The sequence below is a fragment of the Camelus bactrianus genome, chromosome 26 (assembly GCF_048773025.1).
Source record: "Camelus bactrianus isolate YW-2024 breed Bactrian camel chromosome 26, ASM4877302v1, whole genome shotgun sequence".
In the NCBI taxonomy this organism is placed as follows: Eukaryota; Metazoa; Chordata; class Mammalia; order Artiodactyla; family Camelidae; genus Camelus; species Camelus bactrianus.
The window spans coordinates 6,061-25,558 of record NC_133564.1 but is presented as its reverse complement, the minus strand read 5'-3'; the positions used below and the strand labels follow the sequence as shown (position 1 = coordinate 25,558).

General features: G+C 48.0%; 1 protein-coding gene across 8 annotated transcripts in view; it reads right to left on the bottom strand.

The window, feature by feature from the left end:
• Positions 1-18,938, bottom strand: part of LOC141575162 (uncharacterized) — a 148,648-nt gene extending 129,710 nt beyond the window's left edge. Inside the window, exons 1-11 of one of the 8 annotated variants that reach the window (XR_012502539.1) lie at positions 15,348-16,046; positions 14,842-15,002; positions 11,828-11,956; positions 11,351-11,484; positions 10,894-10,947; positions 10,422-10,609; positions 8,952-9,116; positions 8,532-8,644; positions 6,581-7,126; positions 5,836-6,024; positions 5,322-5,468 (exon numbers count right to left, since the gene is read on the bottom strand). Coding sequence is in view for 1 of the 8 variants with exons in the window: in XM_074353793.1 (XP_074209894.1) it covers positions 8,633-8,644; positions 10,894-10,947; positions 11,351-11,484; positions 11,828-11,956; positions 14,963-15,002; positions 15,348-15,434; positions 17,894-17,935 (498 nt within the window). In the remaining 7 variants the exon portion in view is untranslated. Of the gene's footprint in view, positions 1-893; positions 1,012-5,321; positions 5,469-5,505; positions 6,090-6,452; positions 6,477-6,580; positions 7,127-8,531; positions 8,645-8,951; positions 9,117-10,421; positions 10,610-10,893; positions 10,948-11,350; positions 11,485-11,827; positions 11,957-14,841; positions 15,003-15,347; positions 16,047-17,893; positions 18,030-18,646 lie in introns of those variants that run through there. The other 7 variants (XR_012502543.1, XR_012502542.1, XR_012502540.1 and 4 more) reach the window with 7 other exon arrangements.
• Between the last annotated feature and the right edge of the window lie 560 nt (positions 18,939-19,498).

The following is a 19,498-nucleotide window of genomic DNA, read 5'->3' as shown; positions in this document are numbered from 1 at the left end:
GTCAGAGATCCAACACAGTTCTCACTGGGCTAAATTCAAAGTAGCAACAGGTTTCCTTCCTTCTAGAGGGTCTAGAAGAGAATGTTTCCTTGTTGTTGTTTTTTTTTTCCAGTTTCCAGAGGTAACCCAACTTCCTTAGATTGTGCCCCACGACTTCCTCCATTTTCATGGTCAGCAGCCTTTCTGAATATTGCTCTATGGCTATACCTCCCTCTGAATTTAAACTCAGCTGGGAAATGTCCTCCATTTTAAGGACCCCTGTGAATACATTCGGCCCACCTGGACAATCCAGGCTACTCACCCTATTGTCTCATCTCAGGATCCCCTTGTCCCATCCCATTCAGGCATTATGGATGTGGCTGCGACACTCACCTGTGTAACATTTCCTCTCATGAGCATTTTATGGTTCAAGGCACTTATGAATGACTTTTTGTTTTTCTTCCTTAGCCTTTCTGCATTCAGTATGTCTGGTGGATTATATGAATCCTTTTTATTTGTTCCCCCGCACTAATCTTTAATAATGTATCATGGGTTTAAAATGCTAACTGATAGACAATTTAGAAGACAGAAATCCTCTAAGATTTTTGTCCTAAAATATCTGTCATGCATTTTGCCATGTACATTAACACGTCACAGGTGGCTACCCTGTGGCCGGGGAGGGACATGATTCTGCCATCACACTCCCCTCATTCTCACCAATGTGCTGATCACCTAACCAAGGATCTATGCTCCCCGCTTCGCTCACTTCCTCCTCCTTTCCATTGACTACCCTGTTCCTATCGCTTCCTTCATTCAGCACATCAGGTTTTCATGACCACATTCTTCTCTAAATGGAATGGGTATCTTGAATCTAATGTCTGACAACTCTTCTTACTGTATATGCACACACTGACCTGCACAGAACCCCGTCCAGCTCTTTATTTTCCTAGAATCTCCCAGAGGAATCAGTTCCATGATGATGGTGATGATGATGATGATACTGACAATGATGACAGGGACCTCTCAAGGATTCTGATAAAGAGAGAATCAGTAAAGGGAGGGAATCATTGCAAAATTGCCCCAGAGACAGGCTTAAAAGTAAATAACTGCTATAGTGTTTAATGAAATTGCCTAATATTTAACTATTTTTAAAAATTTATATCGCTGAATTTAAAATTTTAACGGGAATTCTCATTCACCAGTAACCAAGATTCAACTCTAGGACCAAAGTCTAAGGATTTTGATCTTCTAACAAATTGTCCACTAGCCTTTTAAACACGTGATCCTTTTAAAAAGCTTAGTGCTGGGCTGAAAATAAGCAGGATACATATAATCTCACCAGACACAGTGAATGTGGAAAGACTAAGGAAGAAAAACAAAAAGCCATTCATAACGTCTTGAACTTCTCGTTGCTCACAGGAGAAAATGTTTGCCAAGTTGAGTGTCACATCAACATGACGCCTGAGTGGGATGGGGAAGCTGATCTCCCTCATCAGACATTTATGCTGATTTGTTAGATGCCAACACAGTTTCCTCATTGGATTTGCTTCTAACAAGTATGGAAGAATTTACGTTCTACCAAAAGCAGTCTAAACATTTTCCCCTGCTGTCAGGTCTCTGGACTGAATATCCCCACAAGAAGGACATGAATATGCTTCATAGGGAATTCTTCCTGAGAAGCAACAGGATTTTCGAGGGCAGAACTGCAGGCCCCCCATGGAGGGCTGGAGGAGGGCTATAGGGGGCACTGGAAAAACAGCAGGAGTGAGTTCAGATACTACCACTCAGGTCGCCAAAGACAGCATTGCTATCTCTGAGGATATGACATTCTCCCAAAAGTTCCATGAGTGAAGGTACCTGTGAACACTAAGCAGGTTGTTAAGAAACAGCAGCACATAATTTGTGTCACAACTCAATTACAGTATGTTTTGGTATTTGGAAAATAATTAGCCCATTTTCCTTTGAAACTGCAGCAGTAGCAATAGAAATAAAAAAGGCTGAGCCGTCTTGGAGACAACAATCAATAAACAATTCTAAAGCTGCAGGATTCATTGACGATATGCAAGCAATGAGCTAGATGTGTATTGCAGATAACTCTTACTGCAGGGCGCTCTCCTGCAAAGCATACAACTAGTTTTCTCAGCAGACAGAGGGAACAAAGTCAAGATTCCAAATCTTGAGAGATTTACTATATGGCAGGAAAGATCACACAAGTACATCCAGCCAAATATGAATAAATGTAATCAAATATTATCAAATGTGATTGGAGCACAGATGAAACAGAAATTCCTTTCACCTGGGATGTAGAGAGACTTCTTCAGAAAATGTGGCTTTGGAGATGGCCAAAGACATGGGTGGAATTTTGGCAGAACAGGATGTAAGGAATTTTAAAACTGATTCTAAAATTCGTATAAAACTTCAAAGGATCCGATATATCCAAAATAATTTTGAACAAGAAAAACAAAGTTGGAAGACTTGCACTATCTGATTTTCAGCCTTTTTTTTTTTTTTTTAAACTACAGTAATCAGAAAGTATTGTGTTGGTATAAAACAGGAAAATAGAATAATGGAGCAGAATAGAATGTTCAGAACTAAACCAACATTTATAGTGACAACTGATTCTCTAAAAGGATGCAGTGGAGAAAGGATCTTTTCAACAAGTAGTGCTGGAAGAATTAGATAGTGATATGCAAAAAAAATAAATAAATAAAAGAACTTTGATCCACACCTCACAAAATATACAAAAATTAAGTCACAATGGATCATAGATCTTAATAGGAAATCTAAAACTATAAAACAGCTAGGAGAAAAAGCATAGGCTTAAGCTTTATGACCTTGGGTTTGGCAAATATTTCTTTGCTATGACACCAAAAGTATAATCTATTTTAAAAAGAAACTGATAGAGTGAACTTTATCAAAATCAAGACTCTTCAAAGCTGTTCTAAACACTGCTAAGCAAATGAAAAGACAAGCCATAGACAGAAGCTATTTGCAGATCATATATCTGATAAAGGTCTCTCTTTGTATCTGATCCAGAATAAAGAAGTCTCAAAACTCAAAAATAATGCAAACACCTGAATGAATGAATGAGGCCAGAAAACACACTTCAGCAAAGATATCCAGATGGATAATAAGCATATGAAAAGATGCTGATTAAAGGTGCCATTAGTCATTAGAGAAATGCTTTTAAAAACCACAGTGAGATACTAGTACACATACATAGAAGAATGAATACGATTAGAAAGACCGACCTTACAAAGTGCTGGTAAGGAAGTAGAGCAACCAGAGCTGATACCCACCACAAGGAATTTACAATAGTACAACCATTTTGGAACAGTCTTTAACAGTTTCTTTAAAAAAGGTAAATACCTATCTACCATATAACCCAGATATTCCTCATCTGGTGCTTTAGAAAAGAAAAGCATATGTCCATATGAAGACTTGTAACCAAATATTCACTGCAATTTTATTTATAATAGCTCAAGTTGTAAATAACCCATGCATCCATCAAGAAGTAAATGGAGAAACAAATGATGGTCTATACAAACACTGCTCACAACAAACTATTCAGTAAAAACCCAGCACAAAACAATACTCTGCTATAAGAAAAATAAGCTATTAATACAGCAACACAGATGACTCTCAAAATAATTACACTGAATGAAAGAAGTCAGACAACATAGAGTAGATACTGCATTAATCCATTCATACAAGGACCTTGAAAATGCAGACCAATATGTTGTGATGGAAAGCAGATCAATGGTTTCCAGGGGAAGAGATGGGGAGGGAGGGAGGGACAACAAATGGCAGGAGAGAAGCTTTGTGGGTGATGGGTATGTTCACTCTCTTGAATGTGGTCATGGTTTCTTGGGGATATACTTATGTCAAAACGTATTAGCTGTACACTTTATACGTGTGAAAATTACTTTGCCAAGTATACCTCAAAGCTGTTTTAAGAAAAAAGGCACTTCAGTCCTGATCCACCTCAGCGCCTGATTGGAGCGACATGATCAGTCCCTCACCCTGTTTGCCTAACAGGAAGGTAGGAAACCTCTCACGGAAAATAACATATGGATTTTTCATTTGCAATGTCTGCCATGTAATAAAGAATTTCAAGACATGCAACATGTCAAGACTATATAACGGATAATATGAGAATAAGAAACATTAGACAAAGGATGCAAACCCCCAGGTGATGTAGGCATCAGAGTTACCAATAAAGGCTATAAAATACTTTTAATATATTCAAGAAAATAAGGAAATTATGGGAGAATAGACAACAGGGTAAAGACTTTCACCAGAGAAATATACTGGAATGTATTTTTAAGAGAAATCAAACAGATACTCTAGAACTGAAGCTTTCAGCTCTGGAAACAGGTAAACAGAGCTAATTAGGATCCCTTTTAAGTAAAACTTTCAGTAATGCCGGGTAAAATACAACAACAAATGTAACACAGAGCTAACTATGGAAAGAGAAGTTCCCAGGTGACAATACAAAGAGGACACTTAAAGCCCAGAGTGGTAATCTTGTGAGCTGATGCCACCACACCCTGGAGGGAAGGGGTTTTAATCTGCACATAAATAGAGATACAATGTCCATTTAGGAAAAAGGGTCCATACCAGATGTAGAAGACTCTTCCTTTATATCTATATAGGCAGAGACAGAGATGTAAAGTGGCAGCAGAGGTCACAGTGACACAGGGCCCTGGGCCAAGGAGTGTGAACACCTCTGCAAGCTGGGAAAGGTAGGAAGACGAATCCCTTCCTAGAGCCTCGGTGTGGAACGTAGCCTTGGCCACACGTTGGCTTTAGCCCACTGGCAATGACTTTGCACTTCTGCACAATAGAACAGTGAGATGATGAATGTGTATTGCTTTAAGCCACTGAGTCTGTGGTCCTTTGTTACAACAGCAAAAGGAAAGAAACTCAGGAACCAACATGAACATGAACCCCAAGCTGCCTGCTGTGCTGGCAGGAAGTTCTTTGTCTCTGAACCTGGGGGAGTCTCCTGTCTTCTGGCAGCATCCACAAACAACCTCATGCTAACTTGACAGCTTGCAGAGGGTTAAATCTTAACCCTGCACAGTTCTTGATATTTAGTTAATAAAAATGATGGTGTCATCATGGGTATTTTTCCATCTTTTAAATACCCTTCAGTCTTCTAATAAAGCTACCTCTAATTGAGAGACAGTGTAAATAGTTTTCAATCTTCATAATAAATAACTGTGGTTTTATTTGGTTATTTAAATTATGAATAATAATATTCACATTAGTAAAATTTATTAAAATCAACATTGTTTAATGAAAATATCATTTCTTTTTGCATGAACATGTATTAACTACAATAAATGTTCCATGCTTTGTTCTACGATTTACTGTTAGAGCCTTAAAGAATAATATTTTCCTCAAAAGTTATTATGGCAAAGGGATTTCTTTTGGTGGAACAGTTCCTGCATCAAATCTGGTGCATGGCTCAGGCCACTGGGAACCTAGAGTTGATAGAAATTAGGAGGCATTATAAACACAAAATGATTTTTAAAGGAATTAAACAACTGGATGTGTGAAAACAAAGAATCTGAGAATATTCTAGTGAAATAAATATACTTTTCAGCTTAAGCAAGACACTGGGTGAATAAATCTAAAATGAAAAAACCACCCAGAGATCAGCAGTGAGTCATGCATGCAGTGTGACTGATCAAAACCAAGTTGTTTCCAAACCAGTGTGCAGGCTTGATGCCTTCATGAATCAAGTCTGTGTGGCACCAGGCCATCTCGAATACATGTTGATGAGGTATTTATAAGCCCTTCACCATCCCAGCACAAAGCCCACACATGAGCCACAAGACCATCACCTACACATCTGCAAAAGACACAGCATGGTGAATAGCACTTTTCTTGTTCAGTAGCCGGTGGCAGGGCACTGTGAGCAGACAGAGATACAGGGACACAGAGACACAGAGGCACTTCCCCTCACTCAGCTGATAACCTTCCGTGCATTCCTGGGGACAGGATTGTCATAAAATGCACCATGGATTGATCCTCCTCCTAGGAAAGGAACGGTAGGTCTGTCCTCAGGTTGGAGCAAGGGTGGCCGGAGGATCTCAGAAGAGCTGTTTCAGCACAAGCAATAGAAATGTCTGCCACCGTGACCACGAGAGACAGGTCTCCTGCCATCCCGGTAGGCACTTGGGCTCCTGACAAAAGCTGGGCTCAGTAAAGGCTTGAGTAGAAGGCATAGACCTGAGGGATGCCCCAGCAAGAGACAGGAGGTAGGGCCTGGTTTATACTGCTCTGGGTGTATCCCAGCCTCATCCGAATACGAAATCAGAAATTTGCAAAACAGCAGAGCTGGGATGGATCATCTACTCCAGACTCCTCACCTTACAGTTTAAAGGGTGGCAGCCCTGGGAGGCAAAGCAACGTGCTAAAGGCAGAGCGTGGAAGTGGCAGCGCCAGATGAAACGCACCATGGCAACCCCCGTTCAAGGCCGCTGACACTGAGGACGGGGCCAAGGTTTCCAACGAGGAGAATGAGACAGTGTAAATACTTTGTTCCCCCCAAAACCCCAAATGGCACAAAAACTAAGGCACAAAACCTCACCTTAACTAGCTCTCTTCTGAGGGGGCTCTCTTCTGTCTCCGTCTTTCTGTCTGTCTCCATTTCTCTCTCTCAGACACAAACACATACAATTTTGTGAAAGGGGACTTCCTGCCATACAAAGACAGACTTCACATCTTCAGAGAAACACTTGACAAAGCACATTTCCAATTCAAGTCTTTGTGTGAGGTCTGGGCAACTGGCTTATTTTCTAGAACAATAGGTGGTTCCAAAATCAGGAGATCATCTTCCCCAAAGGAAGAGTTCTGGTCCGTGTTGATGAAGCTGGGGGTGTCACATTTCATGAGCCCGTTCGGCTCCTCCTCTGGCCACCTGCTGCATCTGATGGCTTCCTGGAGCCGAACATCACTGTCAAGGGCTATGGTTGGGATACCAGCTTTGGCCTTGTCCAAGCGGTCCACTTCATTGACGTAGCAGTGAAAGAGGGACCTAGATTCGTCATTGTGCTGCCAGAGAACCCCTTGGGCACCAGCGGTCTTCCAAAGTCCGACACAAAGCTGTTCAGTCTGAATCTCTTCTCGGGAGACTCTGCATTGCAATAAAGAAAACCAAAATAAAAGATCGCTCACACTCTAGCTCGGTGACCTGAAGACTTATAGTTTTTGATATCTGCTGAGAGCAAATCCCTGCACAGAGCATGCTGACAAGCACTGGATGTGAGAGACATCACTTTCGGACACATACAATTACACCCAAGGCAAAAGTCTCGTGAGGGCCCTTGGACCATCCTGAAAAGACATCCCTCCCTGAGAATCCTCAATACTGGTGCATCGCACACCAGTGTTTCTCAGTGGGACACTCAGATCATCTTCATCAGAATTAGTTAAAGTGCTTCTTAAAGTGCAGAATTCTGGGGTGCACACCCTCAGTGTCTCCAGAAGTAGGGACCGGCAGTCTGTATTTTCATAGCCACCAAGATCACTAAACATGCTCAAGTTTAGCACCGCGGTCTACATCGGGTCACCTGAGCATCGACAATGCTGTCTCATGGGGTGGGGGGGTGCCATGTGTGTCAGTGTGCTGTCCTACCCACGTGTCTCCCCTGATTCTCAGAACTGACAGTGCAGTCCCATTGGGCAAGAAATACCACCATTTCACAATGCATACTCAGGGCGCCTGACTGACAGATACAATCAGTGCTAGGAAAGGGGACAAAACTCAGGTTCCTCATCGCTTGTTTCACTTACTGTGGGACAAATGATCAATTCAAGGGTAATAAATCAGTGTATGAGTGAATAACATGACTCTCGTTAGTCCCACGAGTGCCTGGAAGAGCGAGCCTGGGCACACTGAGAATCATAACAGCCCATCTACTTAATTGTCATCCTCCCCAGATTTATGTAAAGGTTACTTCCACCCAGGCAGTGACCCCTGAAGGGCAAGAATCATGTCTGAACACACTCTCAAATCCAGAACAGAACCTGACAACACTTAGGCTCTGGGGTCTGTGTTTAGCGAGTGTGGAATCTCAGTGATGCCAGCTCTTAGACCTTGCCTTCCCATCCCACCCCTCACGATATGGCCCTTATGACCAGCTCTCCCGGGGCTGTGGCCATGGAACCCATTTACAGGGCTGGAAGAATCTGATCATGTAAACCATCCCCCAGATTATCACCAAGAGTCACCTGCATTTCAGGGATCAGTAATCCCAGAAGCTTTGCAGTTCAGGCAGGTGAGGGATTTTTATATCAGCTCTGTCTTCTACTGTGACTGCCTGGGTGACATCAGACAAGGAATTCTCAAAAGCCTGAGCTTTTCCTTTCAGGAATAATCTAAATAACAAATCTCGTTGACCACTCAACAAGTGTGATGTGAAGATCAATGATTTACACAGGAGTACAACATTCACTAGGTCATGGATTTAGAATCAGAGAAAAATCATTTGAGAAAGATTGACAGAATGTAGCTTTAATGCAAATTTAAGTATTCTTACCTTTCAGTAAATCATCTTCTTCCCCAACTTATCACTTCACCCAAGTTTAAAAGATGTTTGAGAACAGGGATGAGTGTGCCAGCAATCTGGGACCCAATAACCTAAAATGTCACCTAGGAAAAAGAGGGGAGTAACACATTTTTAAAAAGCATGGTGAGGATGGCGGGGCCATCCCCCAACTCCAGACTAAGAAGCTCTAAGTAATAGATTTCCTGCCTGCCTGGGGCATCAGCTGATGTGAAAACCCACCCAGAAACCTCACTGTCCAGCAGCTCCTCCGTAACACAGGCTACACTTTCTCAGAATTAAGAATTGGGGCCAGTAACCACTTCGCTGAAGAATAAAGTCAAAGAAGAAGAAGGGAGTTCTGCCCCTCCCCAGGGGAGAGCCCAGACCTTGGGCTGCATGCACTGAGCCCACCTCCCAGGAGAAGGATAAACTGGAGAAGGGCGTCCTGCGAAACTGGGGCAGCAAATGTTGAGATGGGAACAAATTGACCGGCTGGCCAGGGACAGCCCCCTCCGTCGTTGCCTTGGCGGCTGCCTCCGCCCCCTCAGCACATCCTGCCCACTTCCGGTGGTTAAGCTGTCAGGGAAACAGTGCTTTGCGACCTGGGGCAACAGAGGCTGCCCCCAGGCCAAGCTGCGGGGGAAATGGGATCTAAACCACCAGCTCCCAAGCGGCAAGCTCCATACCCCCGCCAACAACCCGCCGCCCCCGCACCCTACAGCACCCCCGGGGCAATATGTCCTGGAGAAGGGTGACCCGGGAATGAGGGGCAGCAGAGGCCACCCCCACGTCAGGCCTCCAGAGAGATGGGAGCTTATCCTCCAGCCCGCCAGGGGCAGACCCCCCTCCTCTCCAACCCCTGATGTCACCGCGCCCACCTCCCAGGAGCAACCTGACCGGGTGTGGGGTTTCAGGCTAATCTTGGGCGGGAGAGGCCGTCCCCAGGCCAGGTCAGGGGAGAGGAGAAGAAGTGGCCCCATTAGGAGGGGCAGCCGGCCGTCGCAGCTGCCTCTGCCCCTCGACAGCATCGCGCCCGCCTCCCAGGAGCAAGCTGACCTGGAGACGGGCATCCGGCTTCTTGGGCAGCAGAGTACGCCCCCAGGTTTGGCCGTGGGGAAGAGGAGAGCAAATTGACAGGCTCCGCGCTGCAGGTCTTCTACCCCTGCCGTCGCCTCCCCCACACCTTAAAGGCACGGCCCAGGGCGCCCCTCCCCCAGCAGGCTAAATGGGACAGGTGTGTCTGGTGATCTGAGGCAGGAGAGGCCACTCCCACACCAGGCCAACGGGGAGACGGGAGCCAATCCACCAGCTCCCCAAGGCAGCCCCCTAACCCCACAGGAGCCACCGCTCCTGCCCCCTGACCGCACGGTGGCCGCCTCTAGGGAGCAGGCTGACCTGGAGATGGACGTCCGGCGAACTAGGGACAACAGGGACCGCCCCCAGGGCAAACCATGGGGAGAAATGGGAGCAAATGGACCGGCTCCATGGGAAAACCTGCCGCTGCTGCCACCACCCCCAACGTAACACGCCCGCCTCCTGGGGCCAGGCCGACTAGGATACACGTGTCTCTTAACCCAGGGCAAGAGACACCGCCCCCAGGACAAGCCGCGGGGAAGATGGGAGCAAATGTGCCCGCTCCCCCGCTGCAGGCCCCCAACCCCCGCCACCCGTGCACCCTGACTACCCTGCCTCCCGCCCCCAGCAGGCAAAGTGGGAAAGGGTTGTCCCGGGACCTGGCGCAGCAGAGGCCGCCTGCAGGCCACGCGGCACAGACATGGGAGCTAATCCTCAAGCTCCCCCGGGGCAGCCTCCCTATCCCCGCAGCCACCACCTTCCCAGCCCCCTGACTGCACCGCACCCATCTCCCAGGAGCAAGCTCACCTGGAGTCGGACCTCAGGCAAATCTCTGGCGGCAGAGGTCGCCCCCAGGCCAGGCCGCGGGGGAGAGAAGAAATGGAGCAGCTCCCTGGAACGGACCCCAACCCCCAGCCGCCGCCGCCGCCGCCGCCTCCCAGGACCAAGCTCACCTGGAGACCGGCGTCCCGCCTCTACGGCAGCAGAAGCCGCCCCTGGCTCCGCCGCGGGGGAGAGCGGAGCGAATTGACCGGCTTCACGCGGCAGCCCCCCTATCCCCGTGGGCCCTGCACCTTAACCACACCGCCTCCACTCCCCACTAAGCAAGCTGAGTGGGACAGGTGTGTGAGGCGACCTGGGGCAGCAGAGGCCGCTCCCAGGCCCGGCAGCCGGGAGAAGGCAGCTATTCCATCAGTTCGCCAGGGGCAGCCCCGCTCCGCCCCCTTGCCGCTGCCACCGCCCCCGACCTAACCGCCCCACCACCCAGGAGCAAGCTTACCTGGAGTCCAACATCTGGCGAATCTCCGGCGGCCAACGCCCCCCCCAGGCCAGGCTGCAGGGAAGAGAAGAAATCGACCGGCTTGCCCGGGCAGCCTCCCACCCACCGCCGCCGCCGCCCCCTCCGCCCCCTCCGCCACCCCAGACCATTGCACCAATCTCCCGGGGTCAGGCTGACTGCGAGGATGTGCACTTGCCTTCTGACCCTGGCCACGTGCCTGAGCACCTTCCTGCACCCCTACACTCCCTGTACCTCTGCACCCCTGCCACTCTCTGCACTTCCGCACTGCCTGCACCCCCGCATCCCCTGAACTGCCTGCACCCTCCACAGCCCCTGCACCCCTGCCACCACTTACACCTTTGCACTGCGTACACTCCTGCACCCCTGCTTGTCCCACACACCACCTCTTGGGCCTGTGGCAGAGTCTCTGCTGTTAGACCAATGCACAGGAACTCACATCTTTGTCAGTATATGATGCATCAGTGGACGTCTGGGGTTGGCTGCAGGAAGGTACATGTTCCCGGTCACTAGCCTGGGCCACTAGGGTGATCTCTGTGAGGTCACCCAGGACGGGCTCAGAGATGCTGTTCTCTGGGAAGAGAGCAGTTGAAACCGGTCTTGAGGGCAGAGCTGTGCTCACCAGGTCGTCCACACTTCATGTTTTACACAGGGTTTCGGAGAAGTGAAATGGATCCGGCCAAGTAAGACCGGCCTGCTGTGCGCCCACCTCAGTCCTGGGCTCTGAGGCAGACCGACAGGCTCCCACCATCAGGACACAGTTTGGGCACCTGAATGGTCCCTTGGAGGCATCCAATCACTTCTCGGGAAGAAGTCCGGCTGCTTCCACCCTATGGCCCTCCCTCCCTCTGTGCTGGCCTCAGGAAGGTTCCTTATTTGGGGAAGAAGGCAGCCCACACCCTACCCCACCCCTCACCTTTCTCTAACCCAGGCTGGTGCTTTCTCTGCCCTTCAGAGTCTGGAAAGCCATTTCTCTTCAGGTATGTCCCTTCTGAGATGGACTTGCTTCCACTCAATTCTAGGCGAGGATGCACCATGGAATGCACTGGGTAAGAGAACCAAAATAAATAGTTTCTTCTGTGAGGATTTCTGTTTATCTACTGGGGCTGGGCTGTGTGTAGTTTGCTACAGCTATTCGTGCGAGAGGCTAAAGCCACCCGTGTGTCCTTGTTTTCATCTCCCCGCTGTCTTTGGGTTTTCCCTAGACACTCCTGAGACATTTACTTCTTTTAATTTTATTCCTGTTATTACACAGGGGCTCTACTGACATGGAGGTAAGGTGTTGGGGGAGCGGGACAGAGCAGGGCTTCTGTAGTCCTGTGATTAGTTCTCATTGAGCCTGTGCCCTGAGCTGTGACCTCCACAAGTGTGTCTCTTTCCCCCACCCCATTTTGGGTGACACAGAAGGTATTTCCCTTCCCCCAGGTAGGTTAGGCTCTGGTAAAATAAATTCTCATAAAAATAAAACAAAACACAACCCCCCACAATGGAAGAGAATGTTCTGGGTGTATTTCAATAGAGCTATTTTTTCCTTTCCTGGCAGGAACCATGAGGAGTTTTCCTATGATCTTCACTCTGAGAACAGGATAGGGTCCTGGAGGTAAAATGCATGAAAAAGAGCAGGGGGCCCCTCTGACTGGCCCCCTGGAGTTGTCACACTCGGACTTCCCCACGCTGAGCCTCCAGCTGGCCTCAGGGACCTGTTAAATCTGCCTGCCCCCGGGGTTCTTACAAAAGCGGGTTCTGCCCTGGGAGCTGTGACTCTCCAAGCCTGCCCGGCTGCCTCTCTGTGTTGGGAGCAGCTTTCCCCCTCAGTTTTCTTGTGGATCTAAGAAGAGCAGTGGGTTTGCAGCTCCCTCAGCTCTGGTGTTGTTTTCAGGACAGAAGGAGCAACTTCTGAGCTCCACACGAGCTGGACCAGAGGCTGGAAGCCTCCCCTCCTCTGCCTCCATGCAGACAATCAGTGGCTGTGGTTCTGGCCGAGTTTCTGAAGATGTGGATTTAAACACACACATCCCAGCCCCCACAGGAGCACACAGTCCCATAAATCCCTACAACTTCCACTGGTAACTACGGAACTGATGAGGACACGGGTTTCGGGTCTGCAGAGGCCTGACTGCATGACTTTCTCCGTGGCCTATTAATGTGGTTATTATGGGCCTTGTCTGAAGTGGCTTGCTTACCGCACCTGGTACATGGGAAATACAAAATAAGTACTAGAACCTCCACTTTTTCTCCCTCTTGGGCCTTCCAACCTAAAAAGTAATACGTGAACTCAGATGGCCTAGTCACCACAATGAGGTCGGACCAGCCCGGCTCTCCTGAGTGATGGGCACTGACTTGTGCATTAACTCGGAACAGTAGGGGAACCGCCTTCCTCTAACTGGGCCTCTCCCCACACCAGGCACGCCCTCAGCTGAGAAGGGGCCAACTCCCCCATTGAGGTGTGTGCTGGTGGCTTCAGTGTGACCTGGCCCTGCCGGGACATGAACCTGCAGTGAGGTGGAGTGTCAGGAGGAGGTGGGGTCCCTGCTGGGGGAGCAGGGGGCCCGGTAGCACCCTGCGCAGCCTGGTGCCTGGGGCTCCCCAACATCTCCTACGGCCCCCGGGTCGGCTCTGGTCTGGGCCACTCCATGCACCCTCCCAGTATCTTTTCTTTAAGTCCCTTTTTTGCTTTTATCAGCCAGAGGTGGCTTCTGTTGCTTGTTCAGTGAAACAGTGCATCAGGAAACCAGACTATTTCTAAGATCAGTGAAATACGAACTTTGGTCAGCTCGTCGGGCAGACCGTGCAGCACAAATTCCCGCACAGGGCTGTGCAAATGCCTTACGTGAAGGGTCCTCATCATCTGTCTTCAGAGATACAGAAGCTCGTGGTTCAGGTAAAACCTCAGGGAGGGATTGAGGAATCCAAAGCTGGTTGGTTTCAAAGACTAACCGGTCGGACCAGACCCCTGAGCTGTGGTCAGAAGCCTGGCTCAATGTCACGCAGACTCAGCACCCTAAGGGTCCGGTGGGGCCGGTGCTGTTTCCTTTACAGGCTCTCGTTGTGGAGTCACTGTAGCCCCTTACACTCAGCAGGGAATCCAGCCCTCTTAGCCCCCACCCTGAGTGTTCCATGACACAAATCTCGGGAGTGTTTAATTTTCATCTTTGTTTAGGAGGATGAAGGTGGGGCAAGAGGAGAGATAAATTCACACTTAGTGACACCAAGTCACAGCCAGTACCTCCTCCTCGGAGAGCTATGTGCTCCCACAATGGTGGCTGGGGGGCTGGGCAGAGCCCCTCCTCTGGTCACAGAGGGACTCACTCCTCTGACTGCAACTGATGGGTTGGACAACCAATCCAGAGGGGACAGAGCATCTTTCCCGGGAATTTGGAACTGACACACAGAAATTAATTTCACTCATCTGGGGATTGGGAGGAGGGTGGGAATCAAATGAAACCAGAGCAGGAGAGAAAGTTACAAGTGAATGAGAGAGAGACAGAGAGACTGAACTTGTGAGAGTAAATAGTGTGAAGGAAGGATAACAATCAGGGCACAGAGGAATTCCAGCTCCTGGCTGTCTAGTGTGTCCCAGCCCATCAACAAACCTGCGGGATGGTTAACATCATACCAGTTTTGCAGATTAGGAAACAGGCTGAAAGAGACGGGGGTTGGCTTTGGGTGCACAGTTAATTTAATTGCCACTGGACCCCTCACTTCCCACTGCCTGAAGGCACCATGATCCTCACAGGGACCCTGCAGTGCTGACAGCCTAGCACCCTGATCAAAGGGACCCTGCGGGAGTGGGAACCTCTCTGAGTTTGGAGAGTTCCCTGCACCGAGATTCCATGCATCAGCCGGCTCCAGCTCACCACAGGTTAACGTCTCCCCAGCTGTGTAGTCCCCCGACCCGCTTCCCTCCCTGCCAGGCACCCCCGTTCTTACCACCGAGTGTACTGCAGGAATTCAGGCACAGGGATGCCCAAAGCAACACGAGCCCAACGGCTGTACAAACAGCAGACTCCCAGCCCCACCTGGGCTCCATGGGGATAGTAGGTGTCCTCACCTTTCATGTACCTAAGGCAATCTGTTTCTTCAGCTGGAGGCTATAGAGAAAAATAAAAGGTCCAAAACATTGTTCAGTGGGGAATTCCTCCAAGGACCTGACTTCAGAGTCTACAAACAGTTGTGCTGGCCGCTCTTACCCCCGGACTTTGGGTGAGGTGGATTATTGATCAGCACAATCGCCGGTGGCCCAGCTCCTGGGCTTGGCTGCCCAGAGGGGCTGGGGGAATGGGTAAGGCCAGGGCACTCAGGAAGAGCACAGAGGACCTGACATCTCGCCTCCGCAGTTGTAAACCCTTCCCAAATCTCAAGGCATTGGACAGAGTGCAGCCACCACAATAATGAGATGTTCCCATCTCTTCACTCACTCCTGTTGGTTCACTTACGTGCTGAGCATCCACTGGGTCACAGGACATGACACACAGGATGGCCGATGGGACAGGCTTGGTACTTCCCCCTGGATCCTGTTCAATCTGATGGAAGAATGATCACTCATAAACGGTTTCTCAAAAGGATACATAGACAGGAGACAAACTGCAGAGTGAATCAAATTTTAAAATATAAATGAAGATCCCCCAGTCTCCCCGCCTAAGGTTAACAGCATAAAGAAAATAGATCTTGCCTTTGATCACCAAGGAAGTGGTCACCCTCTCTCAGGAGGAAAGGAGAGTTAATCTTTGAGCAGGACACAGAAGTGCTCCATCGAATTGGACCAGGACCTCTGCATTCATTCAGCAAATCTGTATAAGCTCCTACTACTTATGGGAATCTAGTAACTATACCCATTCCCAAGGCTCTTGGGCTTTATTAGTCAACAAAATAGACACGACTCCCCATCACTGGGGGCTCAGAGTTTTAGCAGAGAAAACAGGCAACATGATGGGGGTAGCAAGAGCTTGGGGAAAAATAAGAGTGATATGAGCAAACTCAGGTGATGGTGGTGGGGTGGGAGGCAGGCAGGAGGGAATAAGGCAATCCTGGCAGATCTCAAGGAGTAATGAACTTGAAGCAGAATAGATCCGGAGGAAGAAGGAAGAGCCGGAGCCAGAGGCCCCCAGAGTGATGGGGAGAGTGTGGGCGGAGAGGCAGAGCAGGCCGGGTCCTGGAAGACTTTGGGACGACTTTGGAATGGTGACCCTTTTAGTGAGTTTTGATGGGATGGGTGATGTCCAATTTATGCTTTTGTTTTGGGTTTTCTTTGGAGGAGGTTAATTTATTTATTTTAGTGAAGGTGCTGAGGTTTGAACCCAGGATCTCATGCATGCTAAGCATGCACTGTATCACTGAGCTACACCCACCCCCTCAATGTATGCTTTTATAGGCTCCCTCTGACTCTGTGTGGATGAGATTGTAGAAAAGCAAAGATGGAAGAAGTAGGCTATTTGGTGTCCAACAAGGGGCTGAAGGTGGCTCCTAGGAGGGTGGGGAACAGGGAGTAGGTGGTTAATGAATTCAGAGTAGCCAGAATTTTCTAACAAGCTGGATTTGCTGTCTGTGTGTGTGTAAGAGAAAGAGAGAGAAAGAACATGGTTCCAACATCTGGACCTGGAAAATGGGATGGATGTCCTCTCCATCCACAGGAGATGGGACAAAATGGGGCTGAGCAGGTGGAAAGGGGCTGGAATCAGCTCAGTTCTTCAATGTCATGATTAAGGAGTCTATTAGATATTGCCACAGAAATGCCTAATAGGTAGAGGAGTCTGGGTTTTTTTTTCTTTCTTTTTAACATTAAAAAATATAATTTAAATGTATTAATTTTATTATGTGAATGGATTTGGAATTTTATTTCATGCCAAGGTATATGTTATAATAGCCAAATGGAAAATATATCAGAAAAGGGGAGAAATGAGGGCTTTCACAAAAACTGACTGTCCGTAACGTAGGTAAAATTTCAACGAAACAGTCTTCAGTGCAAAAACCTCATCTTGGTGTTACATAAAATTAAATGAAAAAGGACTATGTTGATGTATCATTATTTCATGTTACATAATAGCCCCAAACAAACACACTGTTTAACTATGAGGCTTGTAGAAATACTATTCACTTTATTGACATAAATACAGAAATGCAGAAAGGTTCTAAGGTAGAATAAGCATCTTAGTGGAAATAATAGAGATCTGAGCATTTCACATGATATGTATGGACTGATTCAAAATTTGGAAAAGTAATTTACACAGTAGAACATATGTATGAATGTGAAAGCAAGATGAATGAAAGAAAAAGAATATGAGTATCAGGGAGAGAGTTCCAAATGGAAAAGACCAATCAGGGAGTTTTGGACAAATCGAGAAATTGATGGCATGTCAATTTCCAAGTCTGGTTGCTTCCACCAAAAGTATAGCAGTGAGATAGAGGAGAGACCCAGGACCCAACTCCGAGGCACATTCGCAGTAAATATTTGGAAAAAAGAGGAGACGTTGGCAAAAGACCAGCCAGTGGATCGAAAGCAGAGCGATGGGCTGGAGGCCAAGTGAAGCAGGAACACGGGGGAGGAGAAATGGAAGAGCCGGGTCAAATGCTGCCAAAGGGCCACGCATGATGAAGACTAAAAACTGACCACTATATTTAGCAACGTGGGGTCACTGATGGCCTTGACAGAGCAATTTCCATAGAGCGAGGGATCAGGGGAAAAGCCAGAGTGGGTGCAAAAGGGAATGGCTCAAGAGAATATGCAGACAGTGAGTTTAAACGACTCATTAAAGATTTGCTGCAAAGACATGGGGTGGCAATTGGTGGGGGCCAATTAGAGTCAAGGAGTGCTGTTTGTTTCTTTTAAGAGGATGGACTTTTATATACTGATAGGAGCCAACTAGCAGGAGAACAAAATAGATGAGGTAGTGACAGAGAGGATGGATGTGGGAGTGACAGCTCGGAGAAGATTGTATGGATGGGCCCCCTGGTGACTTTTGGATGACCTGGCTTTCGATGTCACCTGTAATAAGAGGTGGGGCAGCGAGAGTGAGGTCACAGACATCAGAAGGCGAGCGGATGTGCTGGGAGTTGCTGGTGAAAGTTCTTTTCTGTTGGCTTCAGTTTGCTTGGTCAAAGTAGAAAAGTAAACTTACCAGCTGAGGGACGAGAAGGAAGAGTTACTGGAGTCATGAGCAGAAGATATGAAAGAGCCTTCAGGGACAATGGGACAGTGAAAAGAGCAGAGGGAGACGGGGGGAGTGTGCTCTCAGAAAGTTACGTTTTATCTTTGAGGTCCCCAAGTGTTGGATGTGTGATTGCCCTTCCTGCTGTCTACGAAATAAAAATTGAGTATGGTTCAGGGAAAATGCTATTTCATTCTAAGAGGCTGCCTGTTTCTCAGGAACGGTCATCTTAAACTGCAAACACTACAAAAATGTTGAAAAGAAGAACTTGTTTACCCAATGACCCACTTTTTTCTATAAATTTGGTTGCTATTTAGTTCCCCTATCAATACCACAGAACCGATACTGCCTAGGATGGAGATACATCGATGCTTAAATGGAAATGAAATCTGTATCTTTTTCCTAAACTCCATGGCTTCCTTAACATCCCATTCCCCTTGGAATTTAGGGGTGTCCGGTATAAGAAATAAGAAACAGTTTGAGAAAATCCCGGCTCAGAATTACACAGCACAACCTCAGCTCAGAAGTATACAGCCATAAAAATGTTTAGAAGCAAAACTCCATAACTACTCTTAAAGAATTTTGCAAACCTGGGCCTGCCCAGATGTTTCCAAACTGGAAAGGTACTCCAATCAGTTGACCGGTACGGGAACCAGAGGCTGGTCAGCCTTTTCTGTAAAAGCCAGAGAGTAAATATTTTCAGTTTTGCAGATCATTTTGTTGTAACCATGCAGGTCTGCAATAAGAAAGCGAAGAGCACTGGGAGACACGAAACAAATGGGCATGCCCACACCCTCCCTTCCACTCAGGGCAGCTTCTCTGTGGTGGGGAGCTTTGCCACAATGACTTGTTTCTTTGTTTCCATTGGTTTCTTTGTTTCCACCTTACTGCTCAATCTCAGAACTTCAAGTGAGCCTGGTCCTTCAGCATCCATGCAGAAAGAAGGCTGAGCGGGGGTGGGGATCCCACCTGACAGAGAAGAGAGATGGCTTGTCACCATGACATGAGACAATCACACCTTCCGGGGTGAAAGGGAACAAAGATAAGGGAGGGGCACAGCAGTGGGACCCCTGGGTCACCTGCCAGGCTTGCTTCCCCTCCACGGCCACCCTGGGGGCCTGGGTGGTGTTGGAACTCAGCTACAGTGATTAGGCTGAGGGGACTCAGGATAAAGGACCCTCCGTCTCCACACCGGGTTCCAAACGCAGCCTCTCCAAGTCTACCCTCTGAATTTCTGGAACTCAGCTGGAAGAATACATGATCAGGCCAGACCCAGAGCCCAAGCCAAACACGACAAGGGTCACGTGGGGTTGTAACCCCGTGCTCAGCGGTCGGGGTCTCCTTGCAAATCTGCAGAAATCCCTGTTCTGCCTCATTCCTGGGAGAAACCCCACATCTCTTCCTGCTCTGTCTGTTCTTCTCTTGAGGCTATTGTCCTGGAG